Source organism: Carya illinoinensis, chromosome 9 (genome assembly GCF_018687715.1).
Source record: "Carya illinoinensis cultivar Pawnee chromosome 9, C.illinoinensisPawnee_v1, whole genome shotgun sequence".
Classification (NCBI taxonomy): Eukaryota; Viridiplantae; Streptophyta; class Magnoliopsida; order Fagales; family Juglandaceae; genus Carya; species Carya illinoinensis.
Window position 1 is genome coordinate 1,365,939 of NC_056760.1, and position 26,488 is coordinate 1,392,426.

Consider the following 26,488-nt stretch of genomic DNA (forward strand, 5'->3'; position numbering starts at 1 on the left):
TCCTGGAAACCTGACAAAGTGACAAGATTACCTCTTTAGACTTTTTTGGTCATGAAAATAGACTATACAACTACATTAATAGGTTCCGTAACAAATTTAATTAAGATCAATTTAATTCAATTTAATTTTATATTAAATTTAATATTATATATTTAATTTTTAAATTATTAAAATTTAAAAATTTTTTATACGTAGAACATATAATTTTTTTAACTCAATATATAAAATATAAGATTAATAGTTTTTTTTCAATTCATTTTTTTATAAATAATATTAATTTTATCTTAATATTTAAATTTATTTTAAATGAGTTTTACATATTTTATTCGATCAACTCAACATCTAAATAGAGTCTAACTTTTCCAAAGGCCTGCGGACAAAGGTTTTGATTTTGACAAAATCAATAATGGAAATATCTGCTTCGTTTGTTTGTTTGGTTAATTGGTACGACTTAGTCGAGGAGAATGCATCAATTCTACATGTTATTCAACATCTCTTAAATAAAAGTAACAATGAGCTTAAACAAACTCACAATTTTAATATTTTCTTGGAGGATCAAAGTATACAATTCCTGATTCTACAACATGACCAGATGAAACAAACCCTCCAACAGAGTTGGACCATGTCCAGCATTTTTTTTTTTTTTTGCTGTATATATTATATTAATAAGTGAACGGACGAAATCAATTTTTTTTATTCGTCACAATATATTTTATCAACAGGACATCATGACTAAAAAATAGAAATTGCAAACTGTTTGTAACCTTCAAACGGTAGCACTCCTAGACGAGCTTTAAAAAACTGATCAATTAAGCGTATAAAGGTCAACCTCCAATTAAGTGTATAGCCATATTCAAGTCAAAGCTATAATTCTTCTTTGAGAGACGATGATAATCCTTGGTCCTCCAGAGTTTCCCTGCATGCTTTAGAGATGCTTAAACTTTCAAACCAGACCTGGTCTGCCACAACTGCTTTGGAGTCATTGTTGCGGTGCCATGACCAATGTGCATGTGTTTGATTTAATACACTCAACCGCCCATGTCCAAAGCTTGCCTCCCGAAACAACGAGAGAGGGGAAGTTGGGTTCTTGAACCTGAATTTCAATTTTTAGGTTTAGCCACATAGATATTATTCAAGGGATAAAACACCAAGGATTTCAATTTAACGAATTAAATAACACTAACACTCTTATCCATAATTATCAAATTGGTAGTCTTACCCCTCCCAAAATAGTTAAAAGATAAAAAGAGTATTTTTTCCCCATGCAAGCTTTTGTATTCCTTGCATCCAAATGTTAAAGTTGGTTAAGATTTAAGACTGCGTTTAGGTGCTGAGGTGATTTTAAATGATTTGAATTGATATATAAATAGTAATATCTTATGACTTATCATTTATTTGAATGTATGGGATATGTTTATATATGTGTTTCGAGAAATTCTATTTACAACCTTCAAGTGGAGACTGCATATACAAGTCCTTTATTAAAGGAGAAAAGACATCATTTTAAAAGTGATATTTTAATAATTTTAAAAAATTTTAAAAATAAAATTATCTATATCTGTATTACAGTTTCTAACTAAGAACTGGACGTAATATTATGTTTAAATATATGAAAGTTAAAATATATTTATTTTTTTATAAAAAAATTGATAAAATAGAAAGTCTTATCAATAATTTAAGGTAGGCTGATATGGGTTGAATCCAAACATAGCCCAGGAGTTTTCTTCGAGCATAGCTGACCGCTAGGCCTGCTAGCTAGATTGGCTATGCACAGACTCGTGAAGTTAAAACCTCTAATCCAAATTGCACCTCAAAAGGCAGGCAGTAGGACTCATAAGCCATAAGGTGTCACATATATATGGGCTTACGGCAGCATATTGGCAAGGCCTTTAAAAAAACATAATGGGTACTTACGTTAATGCAAGCCCTTCTCGGTTCCCGCCATCACCAACCGTCACATACATCGGACCACATTGATTCTCCTTGTCATGGAAAATCCTAGTCTGCCATCCATGCACACAGTCCAATAGAAACGCCGTCAAAATTCCAAGGATTGTCAATGGAGAAAATTAAACTTTATATAAACGTAACGCAGAGAAGAATATGCGACTTACGAATCGTTCATATGCATGAACATGGCCTGCAAAAACCACGTCGACCCTTGCCTTATACAGCAACTCTTCCATAGCTTTTCTCATGCTTTCTCCTTCACCTTGATGTGCTGTATTAGTGTTATACCAGGGGGCATGCAAGAGCACAAAGATCCATGGCGTTTTCTTCCTGTCAACGTTGGCCAAATCGGCCTCAAGCCACTTGTACTGAGACGAGTCAGCATCAAACTCAGTATAAGATCCTAACATTATAATGTGAGTCCCAGCAACGTCAAATGAGTAATACAAGTTTGAGGTCGATCCACTTTCTTCGTGCGGCATTCGCCACCTGTTATTATAGGATCTGAAGCCGTAGGGGTGGAGGATTGGGAAGGTCTCAATCTCGTGGTTGCCTTCCGTCACCATCCATGGGCGGCGGCTCGCGTATGGCTCAACTAGGCGTCCGAACGAGTCCCAAAGGGGCTGTTTTCCATCGGCGTATGATAAATCTCCCGGTAACAGCAACACATCGTAGTCCTTACTATCGATGTGTTGTAGGGTTGAAGCGGTCCATTCAGTTTGTCCCAGGTCTCCTGCAAACAAAATATAGCATATATATCAAGAAATTGTTCGACTGGATATACTTCTCTGTCGATCTATTCCCAATTTTCCACATCAGATGTTTGAGTAACTGATAGAAAATACTTATGATTAACGTGTTTTATTTTCCTCGCCTGAGCTAGGCCGGTTAAATTAAGTTCAAATTTTCGTTTTTTTTTTTTTTTTGAATTATAGGAAGGGTTGCTGTACGTTTATGGCATTTGAGGCTGGACCTTTAATTGGTTTTGGGTCAGTTTTCCCTCTTTCCAGGCTTTGTGTTGGCAAGGCTTGATCAGCTTGTAGCCTTGTATCTTGCCGCCGCCTTCTGGCAGAAATTAAAGGTGGGGGCCGGGCTAAACTTGACCAGACCATGCAATATCTTTTTTCGGTCGTAATTTATAATTAGATTTACAACATATATAAAGCTATGTGCTTAATTAATTTGTACCACGTTGCAGACTGCAGTCAAGCTACGCTAGCTAGTACGGACTGAGGCACGCGTCGGGAACCATGTACATAGAAAAGATAATTTCTCGAAGATCCCCAATTAAGCTGCTACTTTAGCACTGCTCAGATTGCTAACATGGACTAACCGTAACCGAGGTGTGAACTAACACGCGTGAAAAACTGTTGCCATATGCAAGTATATATATATATATATATGCCCATGGCACAAGAAAAACACGACACGACAATATTAATGCAAGATACCAAAATTAATGCAACTTATTCTAATTCTAAATTTCTAACGAGTAGTGTGCACTCTTCCTTCTATTTCGTCACGGCCAGCTTTGCTTATACTTTAAGGCACTCATTGCTAGCCTAACTAACTCCATCCATTGATGCTTTGTCACATTCGAAGGAAAAGCACAAAAAGCTTATTTATAAAGTGAAATGAGAAATGGTATTTGTAGTTATAGTTGTGCAAGTATCGCGTAGTCTCTTAAAAAAATATGAATTAATACGGAATTTGCATGAAAAAAAATTAACTTTTTAATCGTAAATCTCACTCTTTTTCAAAGCGATTGTGCGGTGTTTACACATTTCACGACTGTATGTAGCATTACTCAAGTGAAATTTATCTCTCTCTAATTAATTTACCAGTCGAATTGCATCATGGTCGATTCAATTCAAAGAGAAATAAATGTAAATATTCGTATAGAATTGAGCGATCAAATTCAGCGAGACAGTTAAAAAGATGTTCTGTATGCAGCTAGCGTCCAACTCAAGCAGAAGTATTACTAGTACTGTGTGAAAAATGGCTTAGGTTCATAAATTGGCCGGAAAGGTCATGATGGCTTACCAACAACTGCAAATTCAATGGGAAATCCTGAAGGCGGTGTTCTGAAGGAAAACTCCGGGCCCGAACCTCCACACCTGTAGAAATAGGTGGTGCTGGGCTCCAAAGGTCCAATCTTAACGTGGTGGATCTCGCCTGAGTGGTAAAAAAAGTACCTATACGATTTATGTTCACCGTTTGCCAATGCATTGTATTTTCCGGATTCTTTCCCGTATTCCACAACTGATTTCGCATGTTTGGCCTCAGTAATCCACGAAACTCGTATATGATCGATCCCCGCCAATGAAATATGTACCTGAAAATATGGGACCAACGAAAAGTATAAGCAACATGGGTACGTATGTTTCCTGAACTCGAAGATTGAACAGAGTTACAGAAGTAAAAATAGAACCAATATATTGTACTTTAACATGAATGGCAAGGAAATAATGGATAGTAATTTATCTGTACTGCTCCAAATTAAAGTAAATATGAGACAAATAAGTACTGGCCGGTGTGTCCCTTTTAGATCAAACAAATTAAGGAAAGAGGAAGACAAATATGAACTTGTAAAGTCGCTTGAGTATACAAAGGCAAGGAAAATTAAGAATGGGTGATGTTATTTGTAGGCCGAAAATGCATGAGATCATTGATGGCAGACCTGTTGGGGGTCGGAGTCGGGCCTGTTATGTGGGGTGAATACCACTGGGCGAGGTGGTTGCCGAGAAAAAGCACCATTCTGTGTCTGTGATTGCAGGAGTTGAGGGAAGATCAGAAACAAGGTTAAGAGCAGAGAGAAAGCGCGAGGGTATAGATTCTCCATTGACGTATGGCTAATGGGTTCGAGATTAGCTATGCTTGTGAAGAGTCGAATATTTATATTCGGAGGAATGTAAAAGTGTGATACAAGAATTTTGGAAAAATATGTAAATTAGGTCAGACTGCTACGGCCTCAAGCAATCCCCGCCACTTCGGTGTTATTTTGGATATGCTTGCAGCAAATCCATAAGACCACACAAAAATGTTAATGTTCTGGAGTACTCTCAACCGGCCAGCCAGCTGCATAAAGGCGCCTCGGGTTGTCTACATATGACTCAAAATTGGCTTTTTCTTTCAGCAAACTCCAAAAATGGGTAAAAGGACATTCACCTAGCTAGCTCTTTATAGGCTAATTAACTACCTTTATCTTTCATTGGACATCCGGTAGTACTACGTACATTTGCGTGCTGCTTAACCTTTGATCGGTATACGTAGTACATGTGCTGCTTTATTACTCTTTGATAGGTTTAAAATATAGTCACTACAAAAAAAAATTTTTTTTACCTCACCTAAATTTATTGTAAAAAATATATAATAATTAATTTATCACAACTATTTTATATTTTTTGCGACGAATTTAGATAACATAAAAATTTATTTTTTTGTAATGAGCGAGATAAAATCAAAGAGTTTAGAAGGACATGAGCTTAGCGACCCTCGGAATGATCATCTCACTTCTTGGTATGATCATCATGATTTTATTAGTGAATATAATTAAACTCCAAAATAAGGACTGTATACTTTTTTGCGTGGCTGGTTATAATCTGACATTGACGAGAAAACTTGTTACAGGCGTACGTGTGAGAGCGAGCTAGGCTGAGTACGTATCGCTGTCTTGCTAGCTAGATATTTTGTTTGTCTAGCTAAGTTATTTTCATGACGGGCCAGAAATAATATATTATTATATGATATGGAAATACACGGGTTATATGAGAATCTCATGTTGCAGATGTGCAAACATGGCGAGGCTAGCTTTTCTCTCTCTTTTTTCCTCTGATCTCTCTCTAGATCCACCCCCCCCTCCTTGATTCTAATTACATGATTAATGCACGGAGGGAAGGCGTAAAGATATGCGTACTTTTCTTGATCTAGCTAACTAAAAGAACTTAATTAACTCAACATGCTTATGTAGTAATATTTAAATGGGACCTAGCTAGATACTAATCCACCATGCATGCATAAAACTTCAATTCAAAGGGTTCATATTTGGAATGTAGGTGTGATCGAAGCTAGCCTAGCTTACGTATCGATCGGTATGTTGAGAATTATAGTCACATGTACATGCATGTTGTGTTTTAACATTGATATCAAGAAAATCGAGAGAGGCTGGGTACTAAGAATTAATGCTGTTTCGTTTAGTAATTTAGGTCATATTATAGATTGATAAAATGATTTTTTAGAATAAACACGTATAATGATTTTCATTGGCTTACACAGTGAGTTAGTTATTACAATTACATTTTTACATGTCTGTATTAGTCTATAAATATAGACCTATTCCTTTGTAATTGATCTCAATTCAATAAGAATACATTCTTTCAACTTCGTCTCTCTCGTATCAGACCTATCTTCTCCTCTATCTTGGATTACTCTGTTGCATGGTCTCAAATTGTAAATGGCTTCTGCTTCTACATCAAATGTGGAGAATATTCCAAGTTATTACCATTTACAAAGTGGTGATTCACCAGGGAACATGCTAGTGTCAAATGTCCTCACTGGAGAAAACTATCATACATGGAGCAAGTCCATGATGATGGCTTTAAAAGCCAAGAATAAGATTGGGTTCGTGAATGGATCAATTTCGCAGCCAAGTTCAATAGATTCTGCATATGAACTGTGGGAGAGATGTAACAATATGGTCTCTTCATGGATCATCAGCTCTGTTTCAAAAGAAATTGGAAGTAGCATCATATGTGCAAGAACAGCTCAAAATATGTGGGAAGATCTGAAGAACAGATTTACACAAGGAAATGGTCCAAGAATCTTTCAATTACAGAAAGATTTATCAGTTTTGACACAAGAGAACTTATCAGTGCGAGATTATTATACAAGATTCAAATCCCTATGGGATGAATTGCTGGATTATAATCGAATTACAACATGTACATGTGGAGCCCTAAGAACCTGTAAGTGTGATGCAATAAAAATTTTCTTGGATTATCAAGATCGCCAGCATGTAATACAGTTCTTAATGGGGTTAAATGATTGTTTTTCTCATATCAGAGGGCAAATTCTAATGTTAGAACCTTTGCCGAATATAAATAAAGTGTTTTCTTTAATTGTTCAAGAAGAGAAACAGAGAGAGATTAGCAAGCATAACATGATTGATACTGCTGCTTTTATGAGCAAAATTCAAGATACAAATCCAGCAATGAAAAGGTTTGCTCCTGGAAAACAACAACAGAAAAGAGATAAGCTGTTCTGCACTCACTGTGGTATGAACAACCATACAGTGGACAAATGCTACAAGGTACATGGTTATCCTCCAAGCTTCAAATAGAACTCAACCAATTTTCGACAGAAGAGAAAATTTACAGCAACTGCTAGTCAGCTTTCGGGTCAAATCTTGAGTACTCCTTTTGAGAATTTTAATCAAATGCCTTTCTCTCAAGAAGACTATCAAAAATTGTTATCATTAATTCACCCACAACCTGATGATAATACCAATCATCAAGCTACGAATATCATTTCTAATTCGATTGCTCATTCTACTCAAGGTATATCATCAAATTCTAGCTTTTCTTTAAGTGCTTCAGTTTTAGCCTTAATATCTGATAATACATGGATTGTAGACATAGGTGCTACAGACCATATTGCTCATTCAATTGACATCTTTACTTCAATCACCAAAGCTTTAAACACTTCTGTTAAACTCCCAAACGGAAATACTGTACCAGTAACTCATATTGGTATAGTTCAGATATCTGAAAATCTAATTCTTAAAGATGTACTTTGTGTACCATCTTTTTCCTATAATCTACTCTCAGTGAGTAAACTCACTTCATATCAGAAATGCTCATTTATATTTTCATCTGATTTTTACTTTATTTAGGAACTTACCCAATGGAAGATGATTGGGATAGCTAGAAGATCAGCTGGCCTTTATCTACTGCAGAAATCAGGTGCTAGTTGTAACAGCCCGCTAGAAATTCAATTGTGAAATTTCTATTAACTTTAGGAACCTCGTGAAAACCCCATAAGTTTTCACGAATCCATTATCGTATAGGTTTTTGTCTAACTACATAGTTAGTGTTATTATTTACTATGGTATCAGAAATGTGTTTTTGATTATTGGAGATAGTTAGAAGTGTCAAAATGTATTATGGTTTGTGCCATTAGACTCGGAGGGCTATTTAAAGTCTTATGGCGCAATAACATTTTTTCATATTTTTGGACAAAACGTCTGTTCAAAACTGTAAATATTATTGGATAAAAAGAAATATCTTGAGGTAATTTTCATGAATATTATTGGGTAAAAATATTTTGAGTTAATTTTTATAGATATTATTAGATAAAAATATCTTAAGTTGATTTTTTGTAGATACTATTGGATAAAATATTATGAGATAATCTTTTATAGATATTTTGGATAGGAGAAAACTACACTCAACTCTCAACTCCAGCCTCATCTCTTCCATATCTCATCCATAATTATCTCCAGCCACCTCTCCCCACGAAATTATCTTCATTTACACTTTCCATTGAAAGAATATCAAACACTCTCTCTCGGACAGCTTTTAGGAGGTATTTTGCACGCCAATTTCGAAGCTGTTGTAAGTGTTTTATCATAAAGTTTCCTTCATATAAATTATTCCTTTTTGAGTCTAGTTTACATGGATATCTTATTTGCCCCATTTGAAGATCATTTGGTCAGTCAAATATTGTATAAACTATAGAAAGGTCATTCTGGGAGGTAAACTGGAGAATATGTTATAGTTTGGAGTTTTTGACCAAGCTAATGGATAGATATTGGTCCGAAATTTTTATGGAGTATTGTTAACATGTATATATGACTATTGGTTGAGGATTTTTGCATGATTAAAGGTTTTGATGAAAGATTTTCTTAGATTTAGAAACTTAGAAACTGGAAGAGGAAAAACAGTTTCTGTTTTGAGAAAGTTTAACTCTTTGGTGGTCTAAACCTATTCTAATGACTTTGATAATTTTATTGGAGGATCCTAAACATCTTATATACATGTTATATTATTATTTTGAAGATATTTGATATTAGTTTCAAAGATATGAAATTTTATGCAAAGAGATATTCAGATAAGCCAAAGTGTGGATATTCTTGGCTAAATTTATGTTTTGATTAATTTCTAACCATGTGATCTTGAATTAGAAGCTTGTATATGTTTTAGAACATCTTTTTAAACCATGTAATGGTTTGGTTTGAAGATCATATATTTATAAGTCATAGATCAAGAGATTTATCAAAACTAGTTGAGGAAAAAGTTTCTGTTTTTGGACTAAGTGTAAAACCAAAAACTCCAAATTTTATTTTATGATTTTGGTGACTTTAGTTTGATGATTTAAAGCATGGTTGACGTTAGGATGATATTATGAATATGTTAGAAGTAAGATTTGATTTTTGAAATTCTTGGAGATGTTTGATTTAAGGTCAAAACTTGTGATTCAAGTGCTTGGATCTTTTTACAAAAAAGTTTGGTGTTGATTATTAGCTTTTTCTAAATGGATGTTTTAAGTATGGTTTTGAACTTAGGATTGGAAGATGTTTGTTGCAAAATTTTGGTTTAAGCATGAGTTTTGAAGTTGGAAGGAATTGCAACAAAAATAAAGGAAAATGGCCTATGGATGTTTCAACCATAGTGTGTTCTTCATAATTGTGTTTTGTTTTAAATTTTTCTGAGTTGATATTTAAGTTTAGGACAAAATTTACATGAGGAATGTAAATTTTAGAAACTTTTAGAGTTAGTATGCAAAATCCTTAAGTTATGGGTAAAACGGTCATTTTTTCACATGTAGAGAGTAAAATGAAAATTTTACTCTTTAAGTTAGTATTTTCCATATTTCAAATATTTAGTGATTTAGTTCTAACTTTTAGAATCACTAATTACAGTTTCTCGTGGTCGCACTTGAAGTTTTATAAGAAACGCGGAGATCGAGGTAAGTTAGCATTTAACTTACTAGCAGTCTACTTTGTATGTGTGCTAAGTAAAGGAACTACAATGTATGTATGTATGTTATCATATATGTCATGTCATGCCAAGTTATCACGTAATTGTCTATTATACAGAATTTATTCTGTCATCAATTTTTATCTGTTACATAATATATTCTGTCATGTATTACTGTACATTACAAGTATGTCATGTTAAATATGTTGTCTATTATATGTTATGCCATGTTACGAAATGTTTCTATCTCAAGTTGGTCATGTATTTCAAGTTATGTTCAAATCACGTTATGTTACGTCAGGGCTCCAGTCCTTTCGTTTTCCAGTCACGTTTCATCTTGAATACATTCAGTTTGTGTAGAATACATGGGGCCACAAAAACTGTGGAGTATGTATTTACACGTAGAATACATGGGGCCACAACAACTGTGGAGTATGTATTTTTCATGTTAAGTCAAGTTTGTGTAGAATACATGGGGTCACAACAACTGTGGAGTATGTATTTACACGTAGAATACATGGGGCCACAACAACTGTGGAGTATGTATTTTTCATGTTAAGTCAAGTTTGTGTTGAATACATGGGGCCACAACAACTGTGGAGTATGTATTTACACGTAGAATACATGGGGCCACAACAACTGTGGAGTATGTATTTTTCATGTTAAGTCAAGTTTGTGTAGAATACATGGGGCCACAACAACTGTGGAGTATGTATTTTTCATGTTAAGTCAAGTTTCAGATCAAGTTCATGTCAAGTCAAGTTCAGTTCATGTTTCAGTTTAAGTTATGTCAATTATGCTATGTTGTACGCCAAGTTATACTTTAATTACTTATGAATTTGATTATGCATTTATGCTTTTACTGTCATGCATGCATCATTAGCTTGTGTGGAAGTTTTTTGTTAACTTACTGAGATTTGTAATCAAATCTCACTTTGGTAGTCCCAACTACCATTCCCCCGAATGGTAGATCTTGTTACAGGACCTGAAGGAGAATCAGGAGTTGATCAACTAGACACAGTTGACTAAGCGATGGTGCGATGTCAATGTTAATATAGTAGTTAACGTAAATTACTACTTGTACAATGGAGTTGCATCTTTAGTATTTTTTGGATCATAACCATTTTGGACTAGTGTTGTGATCTACTCAATGGGTCTTTATGTATGAAGTATGTTTTAAGCATTTGAGATATTTTCAATTTGGTGCATAGTATTGCTAAAGAAAAAAATTATCCGCTGCGAATATTGCATAATGTTAGATGCATGTTAGGAACATTGCATCTTATATGTCATGAACGGGGGCAGGTAAGCTTGTGTTGCATGTCTCGACGCTTCAAATGTCCGTCCGATCACAAACGAAATTTGGGGGCGTCACACTAGTGATGTTGTTATTCCACATAAATCCAATTCTGTAAATTCTATAATAAGCTCTCAAGTCTGGCATAGCAGATTGGGACATCCTTCAATGTCTAGACTATCATTTCTTTCCAAAAATGTACCAGATATTAGCTTTTCCAATAAATTTATTGATCATCATTGTACTGTTTGCCCATTGGCAAAACAGAAAAGATTACCATTTGAAATTCATTCATATAATGGAAGTTGTATTTTCCATATTGTCCATTGTGATATATAGGACCCTTTTTCAATTCCAACCTATAATGATTCTAGATTTTTTCTTACTATAGTTGATGATCATTCAAGATTTACTTGGGTATACTTGATGAAAAACAAATCTGAGGTCAGAAACATATTCAAAAATTTTTACAACTTAATTGAAACACAATTTGGAAAGAAAATACAATGTATAAGAAGTGACAATGGTTTAGAAAATGACAGATTTTTATGAGTTAAAAGGAATAATGCATCAAAAGTCATGTGTAGAAACATCTCAACAAAATTCTATAGTTGAGAGAAAATATCAATACTTGTTAAATGTAGCTAGAGCTTTAAAGTTTCAGTCAAATATTCCTTTAGCTTTTTGGGGAGAATGCATACTAACTGCATGCTATCTTATAAATCGCATACCATCTTTGGTTTTAAATAACAAATCTTCACATGAAATTCTTTATAATACAAATTCATCTTATAATTATTTGAAAGTTTTTGGCTGTTTAGCTTACGCATCAACACTTCTTCAAAACAGAAACAAATTTTCACCAAGAGCCAAGAGATGTGTTTTTGTAGGCTATCCACCTGGTATAAAAGGATATAAGTTGTATAATCTAGAAAATAAGAATTTTTTTGTTTCTAGGGATGTGGTTTTTCATGAATCTGTTTTTCCTTTTATGTCAAAGAATGATTCTTCAACAATCAATTCAAATCAGGGCATTACTATTCATTCATCATCAGATAACATCGTTTTTCCAAAACCAGTTTCTGATTTTGCTGAAAATATACATGTCTCCATACCTTCTAATTCCCAACAACAATTCAGTAATCATCATAGTCTAGAAAACACAGATTCAATAAATTTAAATGATGAGAATCAATTTCCTATTATGAGAAGATCAACTCGGTAACACAAAGCACCTGGTTACCTGCAATCATATCATTGTAATCTGGCTGACTCTACTACTCAAACATCTTTCACAAATCCTACTATTAATACAGGTACTAAATATAGCATTTCTGATGTTCTATCATATTCTAAATTGTCTAAATCTCATAGAGCTTTCTCTGTTGCAATATCTTCTGAAGTTGAGCCAAATTTTTATCATCAAGTTGTTAGGCATACTCATTGGAGAGATGCCATGGCTGCAGAGTTATCTGCACTTGAATCAAATAACACTTGGGTTCTTACACCACTTCCTCCAAATAAAAAATCAATAGGTTGTAAATGGGTATATAAAATCAAACACAATTCAGATGGTTCTATTGAGAGGCATAAGGCTAGACTTGTAGTCAAAGGGTATACTCAAAGAGAAGGCCTAGATTTTTTTGAAACTTTCTCACCTGTTGCGAAAATGGTCACTGTTAGATGTGTCTTATCATTGGCTGCTATACACAGTTGACATCTTTTTCATTTATATGTCAACAATGCTTTTTTATATGGAGACTTAGATGAAGAAGTTTTTATGAAACCACCTCCTGGTTATCTACCTAAGGGGGACTCTCGGGTATGCAAATTGCACAGGTCTCTATATGGCTTGAACAAGCAAGCAGACAATGGAATTCGAAATTTAAATCTGTACTACTTGATATTGGGTTTACACAATCAAAGGCAGATTATTCTTTGTTTACTAAGAAGGAAGGAAGTTCATTTGTGGCTTTATTACTTTATGTGGATGATATCTTGCTTGCTAACAGTGATTTAGAGGCAATTGAATCTATAAAAGCAGCTTTAACTCTTCAATTTAAATTGAAAGATTTGGGACCAGCCAAGTTTTTTCTCGGGATGGAGATTGCAAGATCACAAAGAGGCATTTCTTTGTCTCAAAGAAAATATACTCTAGAGCTGTTAGTAGATTTTGGCTTGTTAGCTGCCAAACCTACTTTGTTCCCAATGGATACTCATGCTAAACTGTCAAAGGATGAAGGTGATTTACTTGATGATATTACTGGTTATCGAAGATTGATTGGTAGACTAATTTACCTCACCCATACCAGACCATATATTACCTTTGCAGTCCACCATTTGAGTCAATATCTGGACAGTCCTCGAGTACCTCATCTTCAAGCTGCAATGAGGATTCTTAGATACTTAAAATTAGCTCCTGGACATGGTCTTTTATTTCCAAGTGATTCCAAGGTGCATATAAAGGCTTTTTCAGATTCGGACTAGGCAAGTTGTATAGATACCCGCAGGTCTGTTAGTGGCTATTGTGTTTTCATTGGTGATTCTCTGGTATCTTGGAAATCAAAGAAGCAACATACAATTTCTAGGAGCTCAGCAGAAGCTGAATATAGATCAATGGCATTTATAGTTTGTGAAATAATTTGGATTCGAGCATTACTAAAGGATCTGCATCAACCACATACACAGCCAGCTTTATTGTTTTGTGATAACCAATCTGCTATTCATATAGCATCCAATCCAGTCCATCATGAATGGACTAAACATATAGAGTTGGACTGCCATATGGTGCGTGACAAAGTTGAAGAAGGATCACTGACTGTTCTACATATTGCTTCTGCTCATCAAATTGCAGATTTGATGACTAAGCCCCTTGGTTCAAAATCATTTGATGCTTTACTGTCCAAGATGAATGTGTATAATATATACACATCATCTTGAGGGGGACTATTATAGATCGATAAAATGATTTTTTAGAATAAACACGTGTAATGATTTTCATTGGCTTACACAGTGAGTTAGTTATTACAGTTACATTTTTACACGTCTGCATTAGTCTATAAATATAGACCTATTCTTCTGTAATTGATCTCAACTCAATAAGAATACATTCTTTCAACTCCATCTCTCTCGTATCAGACCTATCTTCTCCTCTATCTTGGATTACTCTATTACAGGTCATGTAAAATATATTTAAATTTTTTAAGGTTTAATTAGGTTTTATTGGCTCGAACTAATTACTGTGTTTCTAAGCTTTTAAATCGGCTGAAAAAAATAGAAGTTTTCAAATCGGACCCCATATAATATATATTGTGATCACTGCATCCAGTTGTTTCAATAAAGTACTATATATTTTCCTTTACTTTCGTTTCATCGTCGTCCCACAAACTCATCCATTTTTCTCTCTACGTACAATTTCATATTTTTATTTTTATTTTATTTTGAATTAATTAGTTTTATGTGACTAATAGTGGATAATGCAGATTCTATATATATATATATATATATGTGTGTGTGTGTTGTATATAGAAATAATTGACTGGAATAATAGAACGTCATGTTCATTCGATCGACCTACGTGGTCTAGCTAATAATAATTTTATGATTCCGTACTGGAATTGTGGTATTAAAAATTACTACACGTAGCCGGCCAAGAGACTCGAGAGGACAAATCCTTCCGAACCTTGTCAATTAATTAGGATAAAAACGTGATTAAAAAACTTAAAATTCAAGAAGAGAGTTCATATATAGCAATTATATATCAAAATTCCACCTGATGAGCAAGTATGTTTGAATATTTAAACTAAAGAAAGCAACGGGAACCTAAACATCATGATATTAACCCTTTGAAAATTGGAAGCACTCTAGGTTTTTCAACAATGTTCCTAGCTACGTACTACTCCTCAAAACTGCAGAACTTGATCAGTACACGCTTTTCCTTCCATTTTCCTAGTTTCTTTTTAATTTTCTTTTCAAAGACCCGAACAGATCATCGAGGAATAGATCTCTAGTTAGACCACAAGGGATATATATATACATATACACACGCGAGCGCGCGATTGTCATTTACAATAACTTAATTTAATTAAAACCGATAATATTAGTACTCCAGCATGCAGCATGCAGACGGGCAACTACATGTTAGTTTCTTGCATTATCATTTTGCGTGCGTGGGTGCATGGGAATGGTACGGGAAAGAAACAGTACTACTACTACGAATGGTCACATGAAGACTCGCCGGGGAAGGTTGTGGAGCAGTAGTGCTTTTACGTGCATCCCTTGCTATTTAATATATATATATATATAATTAATGCCTAAACTCTATCAACAAAATTTAATTAGAACTTAAATGTGAGCTTGAACGTGCACCCAAGTAATTATATATATTATATATATATGTATATATGTACCAGAATATGCCCAAGAATCTACTTTTTGAAAGTGATCGAATATGCCCGGCCGGCCATATATGCACCTTCCTGAAAGGCATATCATGTATATATATAATTCCTAATTAAGGGACCACCTGATCATGTAGCGTGATAATTTGAATATCGAAGATAGCTAAATGAATGGAGATCGCATATTAATTGGCCATTAGTTAGCTAGGAATCTGTTGAAATATATATAGTCGACATTTAATAATGCAATTTCCTTAAGAAACCTTCAAGCCAACTGTACTCTGTCTCGTTTGTCTTTGGATATGAAATGAGATGAGGTGAGTTGAGATTCAAGTTAAAAGTTAAATAAAATATTATTAGAATATATTGTTTTAATATTATTTTTGTATTGAAATTTGAAAAAATTTAATTGTTTATTTTATTTTTTATGAGAATTGAAAAGGTTGTAATGATTAAGTGCATATTTGGAGTTGCGGTAGAAAATATTACTTTTAACTTAAAGCTTATATCTAAGAACTTAACGCAATAAGCTTTACTATTAAAAAGCTATTTATTGTTTGGGATCCGTATGCCTATAGCACTTTTAAACATACTAATTTATTTGGAAACAAATTTAAAAAGCACTTTTTGACATAAAATGGCATATACTTTATAAAAAAAAATATTATAATAAAATAATAACAAAAATAGTCTAATAGATTTTTCAATAATTATAATGAAAAAGAAAATTTCTTCAACGATGCATAAGTGATAGGAGAAAAATGAAAAATATTGATAGACAAAGTCTTGAGTAGATTATACGAGAATAATAAAAATTATAGATTGACAAAGTTGTCATTGTGCTAAAATGATGAGAGTCATTTCGTAATGTATATAGCACGATAAAATAGGGATTATTTTTTCTGAAGTGCGTCTGACAAAAAAATCACTTTAGTGCTTTTGTTGAAACGTAATTTTTTGCTTTTTCTTAGTTTAGAAGTACTTTAATTTAAAATTACCAAACGGATAAATTTTGTCATATAAGCACTTTATACCGTTCTATCACACTTTTTAGACCTCCCACCGTAATCCCAAACAGACCCTAAATGAGATGAAAAGTTTTGGAAAAGTGAATGAGGATTATTTAACTATCTTATAATTAATCATTTCAAAGAAGAACTTATTCTTTAATAAGAATTAGTTTTGTGTTTGAAGGCGGAAAGCATGCAAGTGATCATGTTGATATGAGCAATCGATTAGTACTAATTATTAAACGGCTAGCTAGTAAGCATTAAAATAGAATTTCAAAGCTCCTACGCCGAATTCTCCTACGCCGTTTTCCCTCTCCCCACTCCAACCATTGGACCCGAACGAACGAAATTGCTACACCATCGAAGACCACCTGAAAACGGAATCTCCTCCACCATCGACGGAATTACATCATATTTTCTGTTGTTTTACTTGTAATAATTTTTCATTATTGTAATGTATTTTACAGAAAAATGTGGTGAAATCTCTCTTATATTGCTTTGTACATTCATAGAAAAATAACTTTTGCACGCCGTTTTCCCTCTCCAGCCACTGGACCCGAGTGGTGTATCTACTTGAAAAACAAATCTGCGAACCGAAACGGAGCTAACGGACGGTGGCTTAACCAGGTGATGGGGAAGCTGGTCCCGTTCCCAGGTGTGTTTTCTATCACTGAAACGGTGCGGTTCATTTATATTAAATGAAACACACCGTTTCATTTAAGGCTTGCAATGCAGTCCCACGTTGCGGACTGCAAGTAGAATAATTCATCAATTAGATGATAGAAAATTTCGAACCATCACGTCTAATTAAATTTGCTTATTAAAATTAGATAAGAAGTGACATCAAAATATATATCGGTGAAGCATGTGAATTCAATTCAATGATTTTATACACTTCTTTTATATTTTTGTGTGCGCGGTACGTATTTCATGCATGTGTTTTTTTTTATGAACAATTGTTAGTGCAAATTAAGCCAGGTTTGAAATAAGCTGAGTACTGTCATATTCATTTTATATTAAGTACTTTAGGCAAAAAGAGTAGACGAGTTTCAACTTTAATATTTTTAGTTTTTGAAAAACACCGCACGCAAGAAGACCAATATCTATAGATAAAACGTGTACGATCGAAGTGTAACATGATGCTGCATGCATGTATATATACTGATATAGCCTAATTAACTACTATGTCATCATCATGTAATGGTTGAAACATGTGCTTCGACTAATTTAAACGTTGTACTCAATTATAACATCATGAGTTGGTGATCTTAAGTAATAATAATGAAAGTCTAAATTTTATGTTTTAATTTTATTTTTTTAAAGGTAAGCTGTCACATGCATGCATTATTATTGTGACGAGAATATATACTCATTTTGATAGGAAATAGTCATTCAAATAAAATATAACTGATCACAAATAAACAATTTTTTTATAGTGAATTATTGTCTGACTCAGTGCCAGCCAAGTTGATAGAAAATAATTGAGAAAAGTTCCATGCACTAAGTTAAGAATTGAGTTTGAGAAATATTTGAGAGCGACCCGACTCTCTGGTTGGAGATTGAATACTTCGTTTTTCTCTATAGTTTTGCTTGGAATATTGAGAGCGAAAACTCAACAAACAAATTATAATTAAGTCGATCGGCAACTAGGGGGCGGGGGAACAGCTTGTTGCTTAATTAGCAACTCATGAATGATTTGAGGTGTAAGAACATCCAGTACTACTCGATCTACATAAGACGTTTATAAAAATGAATTTTGACTATATATATTTTAATGATGTTTTCATATTTCACAACATAGGATGCCTCAAAATTGCAATGTCCATGTTCAATACGTGCGGTACTAAACATGCGTGCGGTGCTTTTATCCTAGGCTATATACAAAACCTGGCTATTATTTTTTCGTACGAAATTAGTTAATTATCGATCATTGCTTAGGATAATTTAACACATTACACATTTTGAACACGACAAACGTGCAGTTGTGTGAGTACTTGGATATCCTCGAGGTTACGAAAGAACTACGTACTTACAATTATGGCTTCTGTGCCAGAGACAATAGGCCGTAGAAAAAAGATAAAAAAATAAAAAGAAAAGAAGAAATTATATAGGGTCAGGATTAAATAACTTGTAAATATTTAACCAAGCTAATTGTGTGTATATATATATATATACAAAATTAAAATACGTATATAATTAATTAAAATATCTTAGTTTTGGAAATTTGTAACCTCTGATTAGGATTTTCTAGTTATTAGTTTGTCTAAAGTGAAGATAAATTAATAATTAATAAAATTGAAGGTATTGCTCCGTCCTCGATCTTATATGTATATATATAATTTATATGTAATTAGATAATGATCATCTCTAATGCAATTACAATTGCCTCGATCGGAGGCATAGGATTTTTGATTGACCTGATCATAGCTAGCGTAGAGAGGACAAGGCCGATTGCCTGCCAAACCTCCCACTCCGACTTTGGATGTATTAATACAGCTTAGTCTATAACTATTTTACAATTTCATTTAAAATAAACGATACTTCTTAAAATTAAAATTATTTTTAATAAAATAGGACAATTATATTAATTGATTAATTAATTAACATATAATTAATTCATTACAAAAATAATTGCTTATTTGCGACTAACTATTTCTAGCAAAATGCCTATTTTCAGCTAAAATGAGTTTATTTTTATTATAAAAATTTGATCACAAATACCCTTTTTTTGTAATGATTTAAAATAAATTATAAAAAAATTATAAGTGTATCGTTATGCTACAAAATAATTTAATCTCGATCACTCATGTATTGAATTATGAAATTAAAACTCTTAATTACGTAAAACAAATACTAATAATCTAAATAAACTAAAACTCAATCATATATTAATCATCTGCTCATCTCGAATCATGGCGCTAGCCGTTAATATTGCCAATTAAAGGCAGGCACAAAATTTTGGGATGTTTACACTTTACAACATTAGCGGCGAACTTTATTAAGGCCTTGTATGGGAATGGAAATTATCTTATCTCATTTTAAGATTTTTATAATTTTTTTATCAAATAGAAATACTTTTTCAGTTTCAATTCTTTAATATTTTCATCTAATTATTATAAATTTTTTAAACTTCTAAATAAAATACAAAAAACAATTTAAAATTTTCAAATTATAAAATAAAAATTATATTATAATAATATTTTTATTCTTTTTTTCTCATACTTCCCAAAACTCAATAAAATATTTCAAGTCAAATCATTTTATTACTATTTATAAATTTTTCATCTTATGATCTTATTCCCTAAACTAACTAGGCCTAGCTAATTCTTACAAAAAATAAAAATAAAAATAAAAAAGGTAGGTTGTTTCTAGGCTAGGGCTGAACGTAATTGACTGATCATTCTAGAGATCACTTCGTGAATCATCCCGTTTAATCAGTTTGTATATAAGAATTATTTTATTTAATCTCATCTCATAATTAAATTATCATACAAAATATAATAAATAATTTAATTTTTTCAAATCTCAAAATAATAATAATATTAAAAAATAATATTTTAACAATATATTATTCAACTTTCAATTTTTATCTCAACTCACACCTAAGCTTTAGTGCCCTTGATCCTAAACTTGTGGCGCTAGTTATTTGCCCGCATAATATCCATTTTATGTCTTGATACTAAAGATCGTGTATATATATATATATATATAAAATATTCGTCCTAGTTATAAGATCAAGTACTAGTGAAAACTAAAGAAGGAATCGATACCAATTTGATATTAAGATAAAGTTAGGCTTGATATGATCAATCACTTAATAAGCATAGAAGATCCACAAATTGCAGCAAATAAAAATTTTAAAACATCTTCAGAGAAAATATATAATACTACACAGCATATATGCATGGCCTCCAACATGATAAGCAATATTCATTTATGCGTGTAGTTGTCGGCTTAGAGTTCATCATTGGCAAATGATGTTGTCGCTTCCTCGTCCACGGTATTCTGGCACGTCTTAGAAGTACTTAAGCTTTCTAGCCAGACTGTATCTGCAACAAGGGCGTCTGCGTCATTGTTACGGTGCCATGACCAATATGCATGTGTTTCGTTCAATATCCTCAAGCGTCCATGACCAAAGCTTGGCTCCCGATACAATGAAAGAGGAGAAGCAGGTTCCAGATACCTACATATATCTAACACATTTACATATAGATAACTCAATATATAATGCTCTATATTATACACACGTCTTTTAACATTATCGAGACATGAGGAAAAAAGGAAAAAGACACAAGAATACTATTTTTCTTAATTCCAACTACCGGATGACCCTTCTTCGATCGAAGACCTTCAATTGTGAACTAATTCCTATTTAACTTGGATGACGGCAGCTGTTTACGTACGTTTAGATATAGTTTAATTAACCCTCTTAGTTAAACTCATTCAGTCATGCATGCTGGAAGTTTAAGATGCTAGCTTGTCTCGAGGGTCTAGAGGCACCCTAGCTAGCTAGAAATTAAATTAGTCACGAATAAAAAATAGGTGTATTAACCTTGCCGTTTAGGCAGTAGGCTCGAACTAGATGGCCATTAATCCATTCATAGATTGGCCAGGGACGTCGCTCTGGCAAGATGCATGGGTTTTGTAGCCATGGCCGCCCATGGCTCACCACAAGCCTCACCTACCTCAATTTTTGTTTACATGATCAAATTAAGCAGAATTAGATCAAGATATATATTCAGTTTAATTACTTTAGACCCCAATTAGCTAGATCTCTGCCTAAATTTGTGCCTTCAAAGGCTAGCTGGTATACATATATATATATAGTAATAACTAAATAATTAGTTCAAGAGTACATACTCTAATGCAAGTCCTTCGCGATTTCCTCCATCCCCAATAGTGATATACACTGGACCGCATGGATTATGCTCGTTGCGATAAATCCTAGTCTGCAAGACATCGATCGAGAAGAGAATCCATGTTGGCTATAGAGCACATGATACATTTATATATATATATATATATATATATATATTCATATATAAAATCACCTGTTAAAGAACCGAAAAGAAAAATAAAGGACCCAGATTAATATATATCACATGCTTAATTTTGCTCTTATCCCATCACGATTATAGTTTATAGAGCTAGCGGAAATAAGACTTACAAAACGTTCATATGCGTGAACATGTCCAGCAAAAACCACATCGACCCGTGCCTTATACAACAGCTTCTCCATTGTTTGTCTCATGCTTTCTCCTTCGCCTTGATGAGCTGTATTAGTATTATACCAAGGCGCATGCAACAGAACAAGAACCCAGGGGGTCTTCTTCCTATTGACTTGAGCCAAATCAGACTCGAGCCATTTGTACTGAGGCGATTCCACAAAAAACTTCGTGTAAGAACCCAACATTATTATGTGAGTCCCGGCAACATCAAAAGAGTAAAATAAGTTCGATTTGGATCCACTCTCTTCGTATGGCATCAGCCACCGGCTATTGTAGGCCGTGAAGCTTTGGGGATGTTCGGGTACGATCTCGATATCGTGGTTCCCTTCGGTCACCATCCATGGGCGGCGGCTCGCGTAGGGCTCCACTAGGCGGCCGAAAGAGTCCCACAGAGGTTGCTGGCCATTGGCGTATGATAAATCACCAGGTAACAAAAACACGTCGTAGTCTTCACTATCAACATGTGCTAGGGTTGATGCAGTCCATTCAGTCTGTCCCAGGTCGCCTGTACGTAAAACGATATATATAGTACAAATACTGCAACTTTAAGGCTATATATGGAGTTGGATCAATTAGTACATTTTAAGGGATATGTATTTTGACTAAATAGTTTTATCATGCATTATTGTTTCAGAACTTATTGGTTAAAAAGACACTACGATTATATTGGTATCAACCTATTCCACTACTTTTTCTTAATTTTTATGTTCATTAAGACTTTGATCAACATTCTCGATCATTATAAATTGTCCGACCAATTGTACGTTCAACCCTTGGCGTACGTACGTTTAGCTATATTCTCTTTAATTATACGAGTAAGTACTCCTAAGTCCTAATTAATAAAATATAGCTGATCTTCAGAGTTCAGCCATTTAAAATGAACAACAAAAATACGACTGTAAACGGTAAAAGAGAGATATATAAATTATAATTAGAAAAATGCTAAATATACTTAAGAAAAACTTACAAAAAAAATTTAATTTTCTACAATTACTGATATGCTGAAAATCATGATCAAATTTAAAACTCAAAATTTAAATTTTAAAAGAAAAATAATAAAATAAATCTTGTAAAAGTAAAACTGTAAATATATGGAACACTGATATAATTATAATCTCTTCCAACCAGATAATTAATTAGCAACTGATTTATTATCCCCGTTAACAAAACTAAAAAATAAGTTACGACCAGGTCACGATCATCATGACCATAGCTGGGACCTCGGCTCTTGCGTATACTCGATCTTAGGATCAACACGGCCAATTAATTATCGTGGGTTCAAGGCGATTAATGTCGTCGATCTACATATTTATTATATAGCAAGTACGAGTTAAAATTGAGGGTTACAACCTTTTTTGTTTTTTTAAATCAAGGCGCCATTTGCATGCCTTTGTAAAGGCAGATATGTCGTTCTTAAAAGTTTCCGTGACATTTTTCCTTGTAAAATATGCTTCCAAACTATATTCAATTCATGTAAACATATATCAGCTGTTTATTCTCATGCATAAACATGATCACGTTAGAGATAATAAGTTGTTTGTTGGGGGGCGGGGGCTATAACTATAATGTAGGATTAAGATACTCTAGCTATCTAGCTTCTGCTAAACTAAAATCAGATGATCATGAATAACTTACCAACCACCACAAATTCAATAGGAAATGTCGAAGGGGGTGTCTTGAAGGAGAATTCGGGGCCTGAACCTCCACATCTGTAGAAATAGGTGGTGCTGGGCTCCAATGGTCCAATCTTAGTGTAGTGGATCTTGCCTGAGCTATACTTGAAGGAAGTATATTCTGTATCTTCTCCCCTTGCCTTTGCATCATATTTCCCTTTCTCCGTTCCATATTCCACAATTGAAAACGCGTGTTTGTCATCAGTAATCCATGTAACTCTCATGTGATCTCTCCCTACCAGAGATATATGCACCTGACGTACGTCATGGAAAATATATATGAAGATACAGTAATATGCATGTATGTGTGATCATAATTAACCTCGTATTTAATTTATATGTGTGCATGAAATTAAAATCATGGAACCTGGCAAATAATGGGTATGAAGGCACAGATAGATCAGACAGACAGAGAGAGATCACCTGTTGAGGGTCAGAGTCCGATCGATCATGTTGGGTTCGAATGATCGGCCGAGGTGGGTGACGAGAAAAATCATCATTCTCTGATCGTGCTAGGAGTACTTGAGGGAAGATGAAAATAACCAGGAGGGGAGGGAAATGGAAAATTAAGCGTGCCCGCATCTTCTTCATTACTGTTGATGTAAGCTAAAGGGCCGATCCCAAGTTTTTGAAGAGTTTAGCTAGCTGTTTGGGTTTGAAAGTTTGATGCTTGAAGCAAGTATAAGGGAATATTTTGTGTTATGCTTACAAGCATAATGAATAATCCGTAACTTCTTGCCACTTTCTTCAGCAATTAACTTGCTAAGTTTGCACGGCTTCCCACGATTCGTTCTGGGTTTCTAAAGTACACTAGTCTTGATGTTAAAATCAACCCAAGTGTAAGTGTGAGTGTGAAATGAGTTTGGGTTTGCAGCCACCAACTCATGCTCACCCACCACCACCCACCACCACCTACCATAGTTAGGCCACCCACCCTCTCCCAAGTCAGAAGAAGCTGCAACAGGTGGGCTGCTCTTCTCCTATAAATAGAAGAGAGCTCTGAAGATAAAATGCAGTGGGTAAAAGAGAGGAAGAGGAACGTGAGAGAGAGAGAAATAGAATTTTGTAGAGTGTTTTGAAAATCTCGTACAAATTCTATAAAAGAGGCTCCAGTGGACGTAAGCAATTTGCTGAACCACTTTAAAATTGTTTTGTGTGATTTTCGGACAGACCAGAGGCACAACAATTGGTATCAGAGCTCTGGTTCGAGCTGCCCGAAAATTCAAGTTGCTCAAAATCAATTTTTGACAACTCTAGGGTGTTCCTCGGGTTGAGACGAATCCGTTGCCGCAAACGGAATCGAAAACGGAGGTCGGAGTAGCTCACACGCGCCCCTAGAAGGTCCGCGCGTGCACTGCTGTCATCCACGCGCCCCCACGCGCGTCGGAGGAAGAAGACGACTGAACTACACGCTCCCACGCGCCCTCACGCGCTCCAGAGGTTGAAGACGCGTGGCAGACACGCGCCTCACGCGCTCCCACGCGCCCTACAAAGGTTCAGCGCGTGACATACACGCGCCTCACGCGCTCCCCACGCGCATACAGTACTGTAGCGCGTGTAATACACGCGCCTACTCGCCGCCCACGCGCACTGTTCAGCGCGTGCATCCCACGCTCCAGACAGATCACAACCGTCCGTTTTTCAGATCCAATTTCGGCTTGATCTAAGCCATTCGGAGTCCGATTTCAACAATCAAATAGTGCTTTCTTACTATTTGGATCGTTCCGGACTCATCCGTACGGTTAGAATTTTGAAATTTTGAGTCTAAATTTTTAAAATTCAAATGGAAGGATCTGGAAGAGACAGGAGCTCTGAACATTCCAGTAGCTCGGGACGTCGGTCCACTGTGTCAAATGCCAAGTTTGAAGTTGAAAAGTTCGATGGAACAAGCAACTTCGGCATGTGGCAATGTGAAGTCATGGACGTGTTGATCCAACAAGAGTTGGATATTGCGTTGGGAGGAAAGCCAGATGATATGACTGATCAGGGTTGGAAGAAGCTTAGTACTCAAGCTTGTAGTACAATCCGATTATGCCTTACCAAAGAACAAAAGTATTTTGTCATGAGAGAGACAGATGCTAGGGTACTTTGGCAGAAATTGGAGGATAAATTCATGAAGAAGAGCATTGAGAGCCGTTTGCACTTGAAGAAGAAGCTTTTCAGATTCCAATTTCGTGAAGGTATTTCAATGTCTGAACATCTGAATAATTATAATCAAATTCTTGCTGATTTGTTAAACTTGGATGTTAAAATCGAAGATGAAGATAAGGCTTTACTACTGTTGAATTCCTTGCCTGATACATATGAGCATTTAATTACTACTCTATTGTATGGGAAGGAAAAGATTAGTTTTGAAGATGTATCTAGCTCTTTAATTAGCAATGAGTACCGGAGAAAAGATAAACAGGTACATCAAGATACATCAAGTGAAGCGCTAACAGCAAGGGGGAGACCACAGTCAAGGTATCCCGGAAGGAGGAAAGGTTTTCATTCGAAAACCCGAGCCACATCGCGTGGTTCATCAGTCGGCAGAAAACTCGCCAGAGATGAGTGTTCTTTTTGTCACAACAAAGGACACTGGAAGAAGGATTGTCCCAACCGGAAGGGACAACAGCAGAATCAACCCAACACAGCCAATGTCGTGGACAGAGATGACGAGTCAGATTTTGCCTTGGCAAGTTCATCATCCATTTGTCGTTCCGATGAATGGATTATGGATTCCGGATGTACCTATCATATGTGTCCCAATCGGGACTGGTTTACTGATTTCACAAAGATTGATGGTGGAGCAGTACTTATGGGCAATGATAGTGCCTGTAAGACTCAAGGAGTAGGTAGCATTCGGTTAAAGCTGCATGATGGCAGCGTCAAGACTCTGACAGAAGTTCGGTACGTTCCGGACTTGCGGAAGAATCTCATCTCACTGGGATCTCTGGATTCAAAGGGATTCAGAA

General features: G+C 34.8%; 2 protein-coding genes across 3 annotated transcripts; both read right to left on the reverse strand.

Annotated features, from left to right (window-relative positions):
* Nucleotides 1-518: 518 nt before the first annotated feature.
* Nucleotides 519-5,066, reverse strand: LOC122275287 (purple acid phosphatase 22-like). The gene is made up of 5 exons (XM_043084283.1): nt 4,631-5,066; nt 3,994-4,285; nt 2,115-2,683; nt 1,915-2,003; nt 519-1,093 (listed from the first exon to the last, which is right to left on the reverse strand). The coding sequence occupies exons 1-5, from the start codon at nt 4,790-4,792 to the stop codon at nt 865-867; spliced, it is 1,341 nt and encodes a 446-aa protein (XP_042940217.1). The 5' UTR covers nt 4,793-5,066; the 3' UTR covers nt 519-864.
* Nucleotides 5,067-20,324: 15,258 nt separating this feature from the next.
* Nucleotides 20,325-24,327, reverse strand: LOC122275323 (purple acid phosphatase 22-like). 2 transcript variants are annotated; one of them, XM_043084333.1, is made up of 5 exons: nt 23,958-24,327; nt 23,497-23,788; nt 21,801-22,366; nt 21,494-21,582; nt 20,325-20,816 (listed from the first exon to the last, which is right to left on the reverse strand). In XM_043084333.1, the coding sequence occupies exons 1-5, from the start codon at nt 24,123-24,125 to the stop codon at nt 20,588-20,590; spliced, it is 1,344 nt and encodes a 447-aa protein (XP_042940267.1). In that variant the 5' UTR covers nt 24,126-24,327; the 3' UTR covers nt 20,325-20,587. The 2 variants fall into 2 exon arrangements, with proteins under 2 accessions (XP_042940267.1, XP_042940268.1); XM_043084334.1 differs by having other exon boundaries at nt 20,691-20,826.
* Between the last annotated feature and the right edge of the window lie 2,161 nt (nt 24,328-26,488).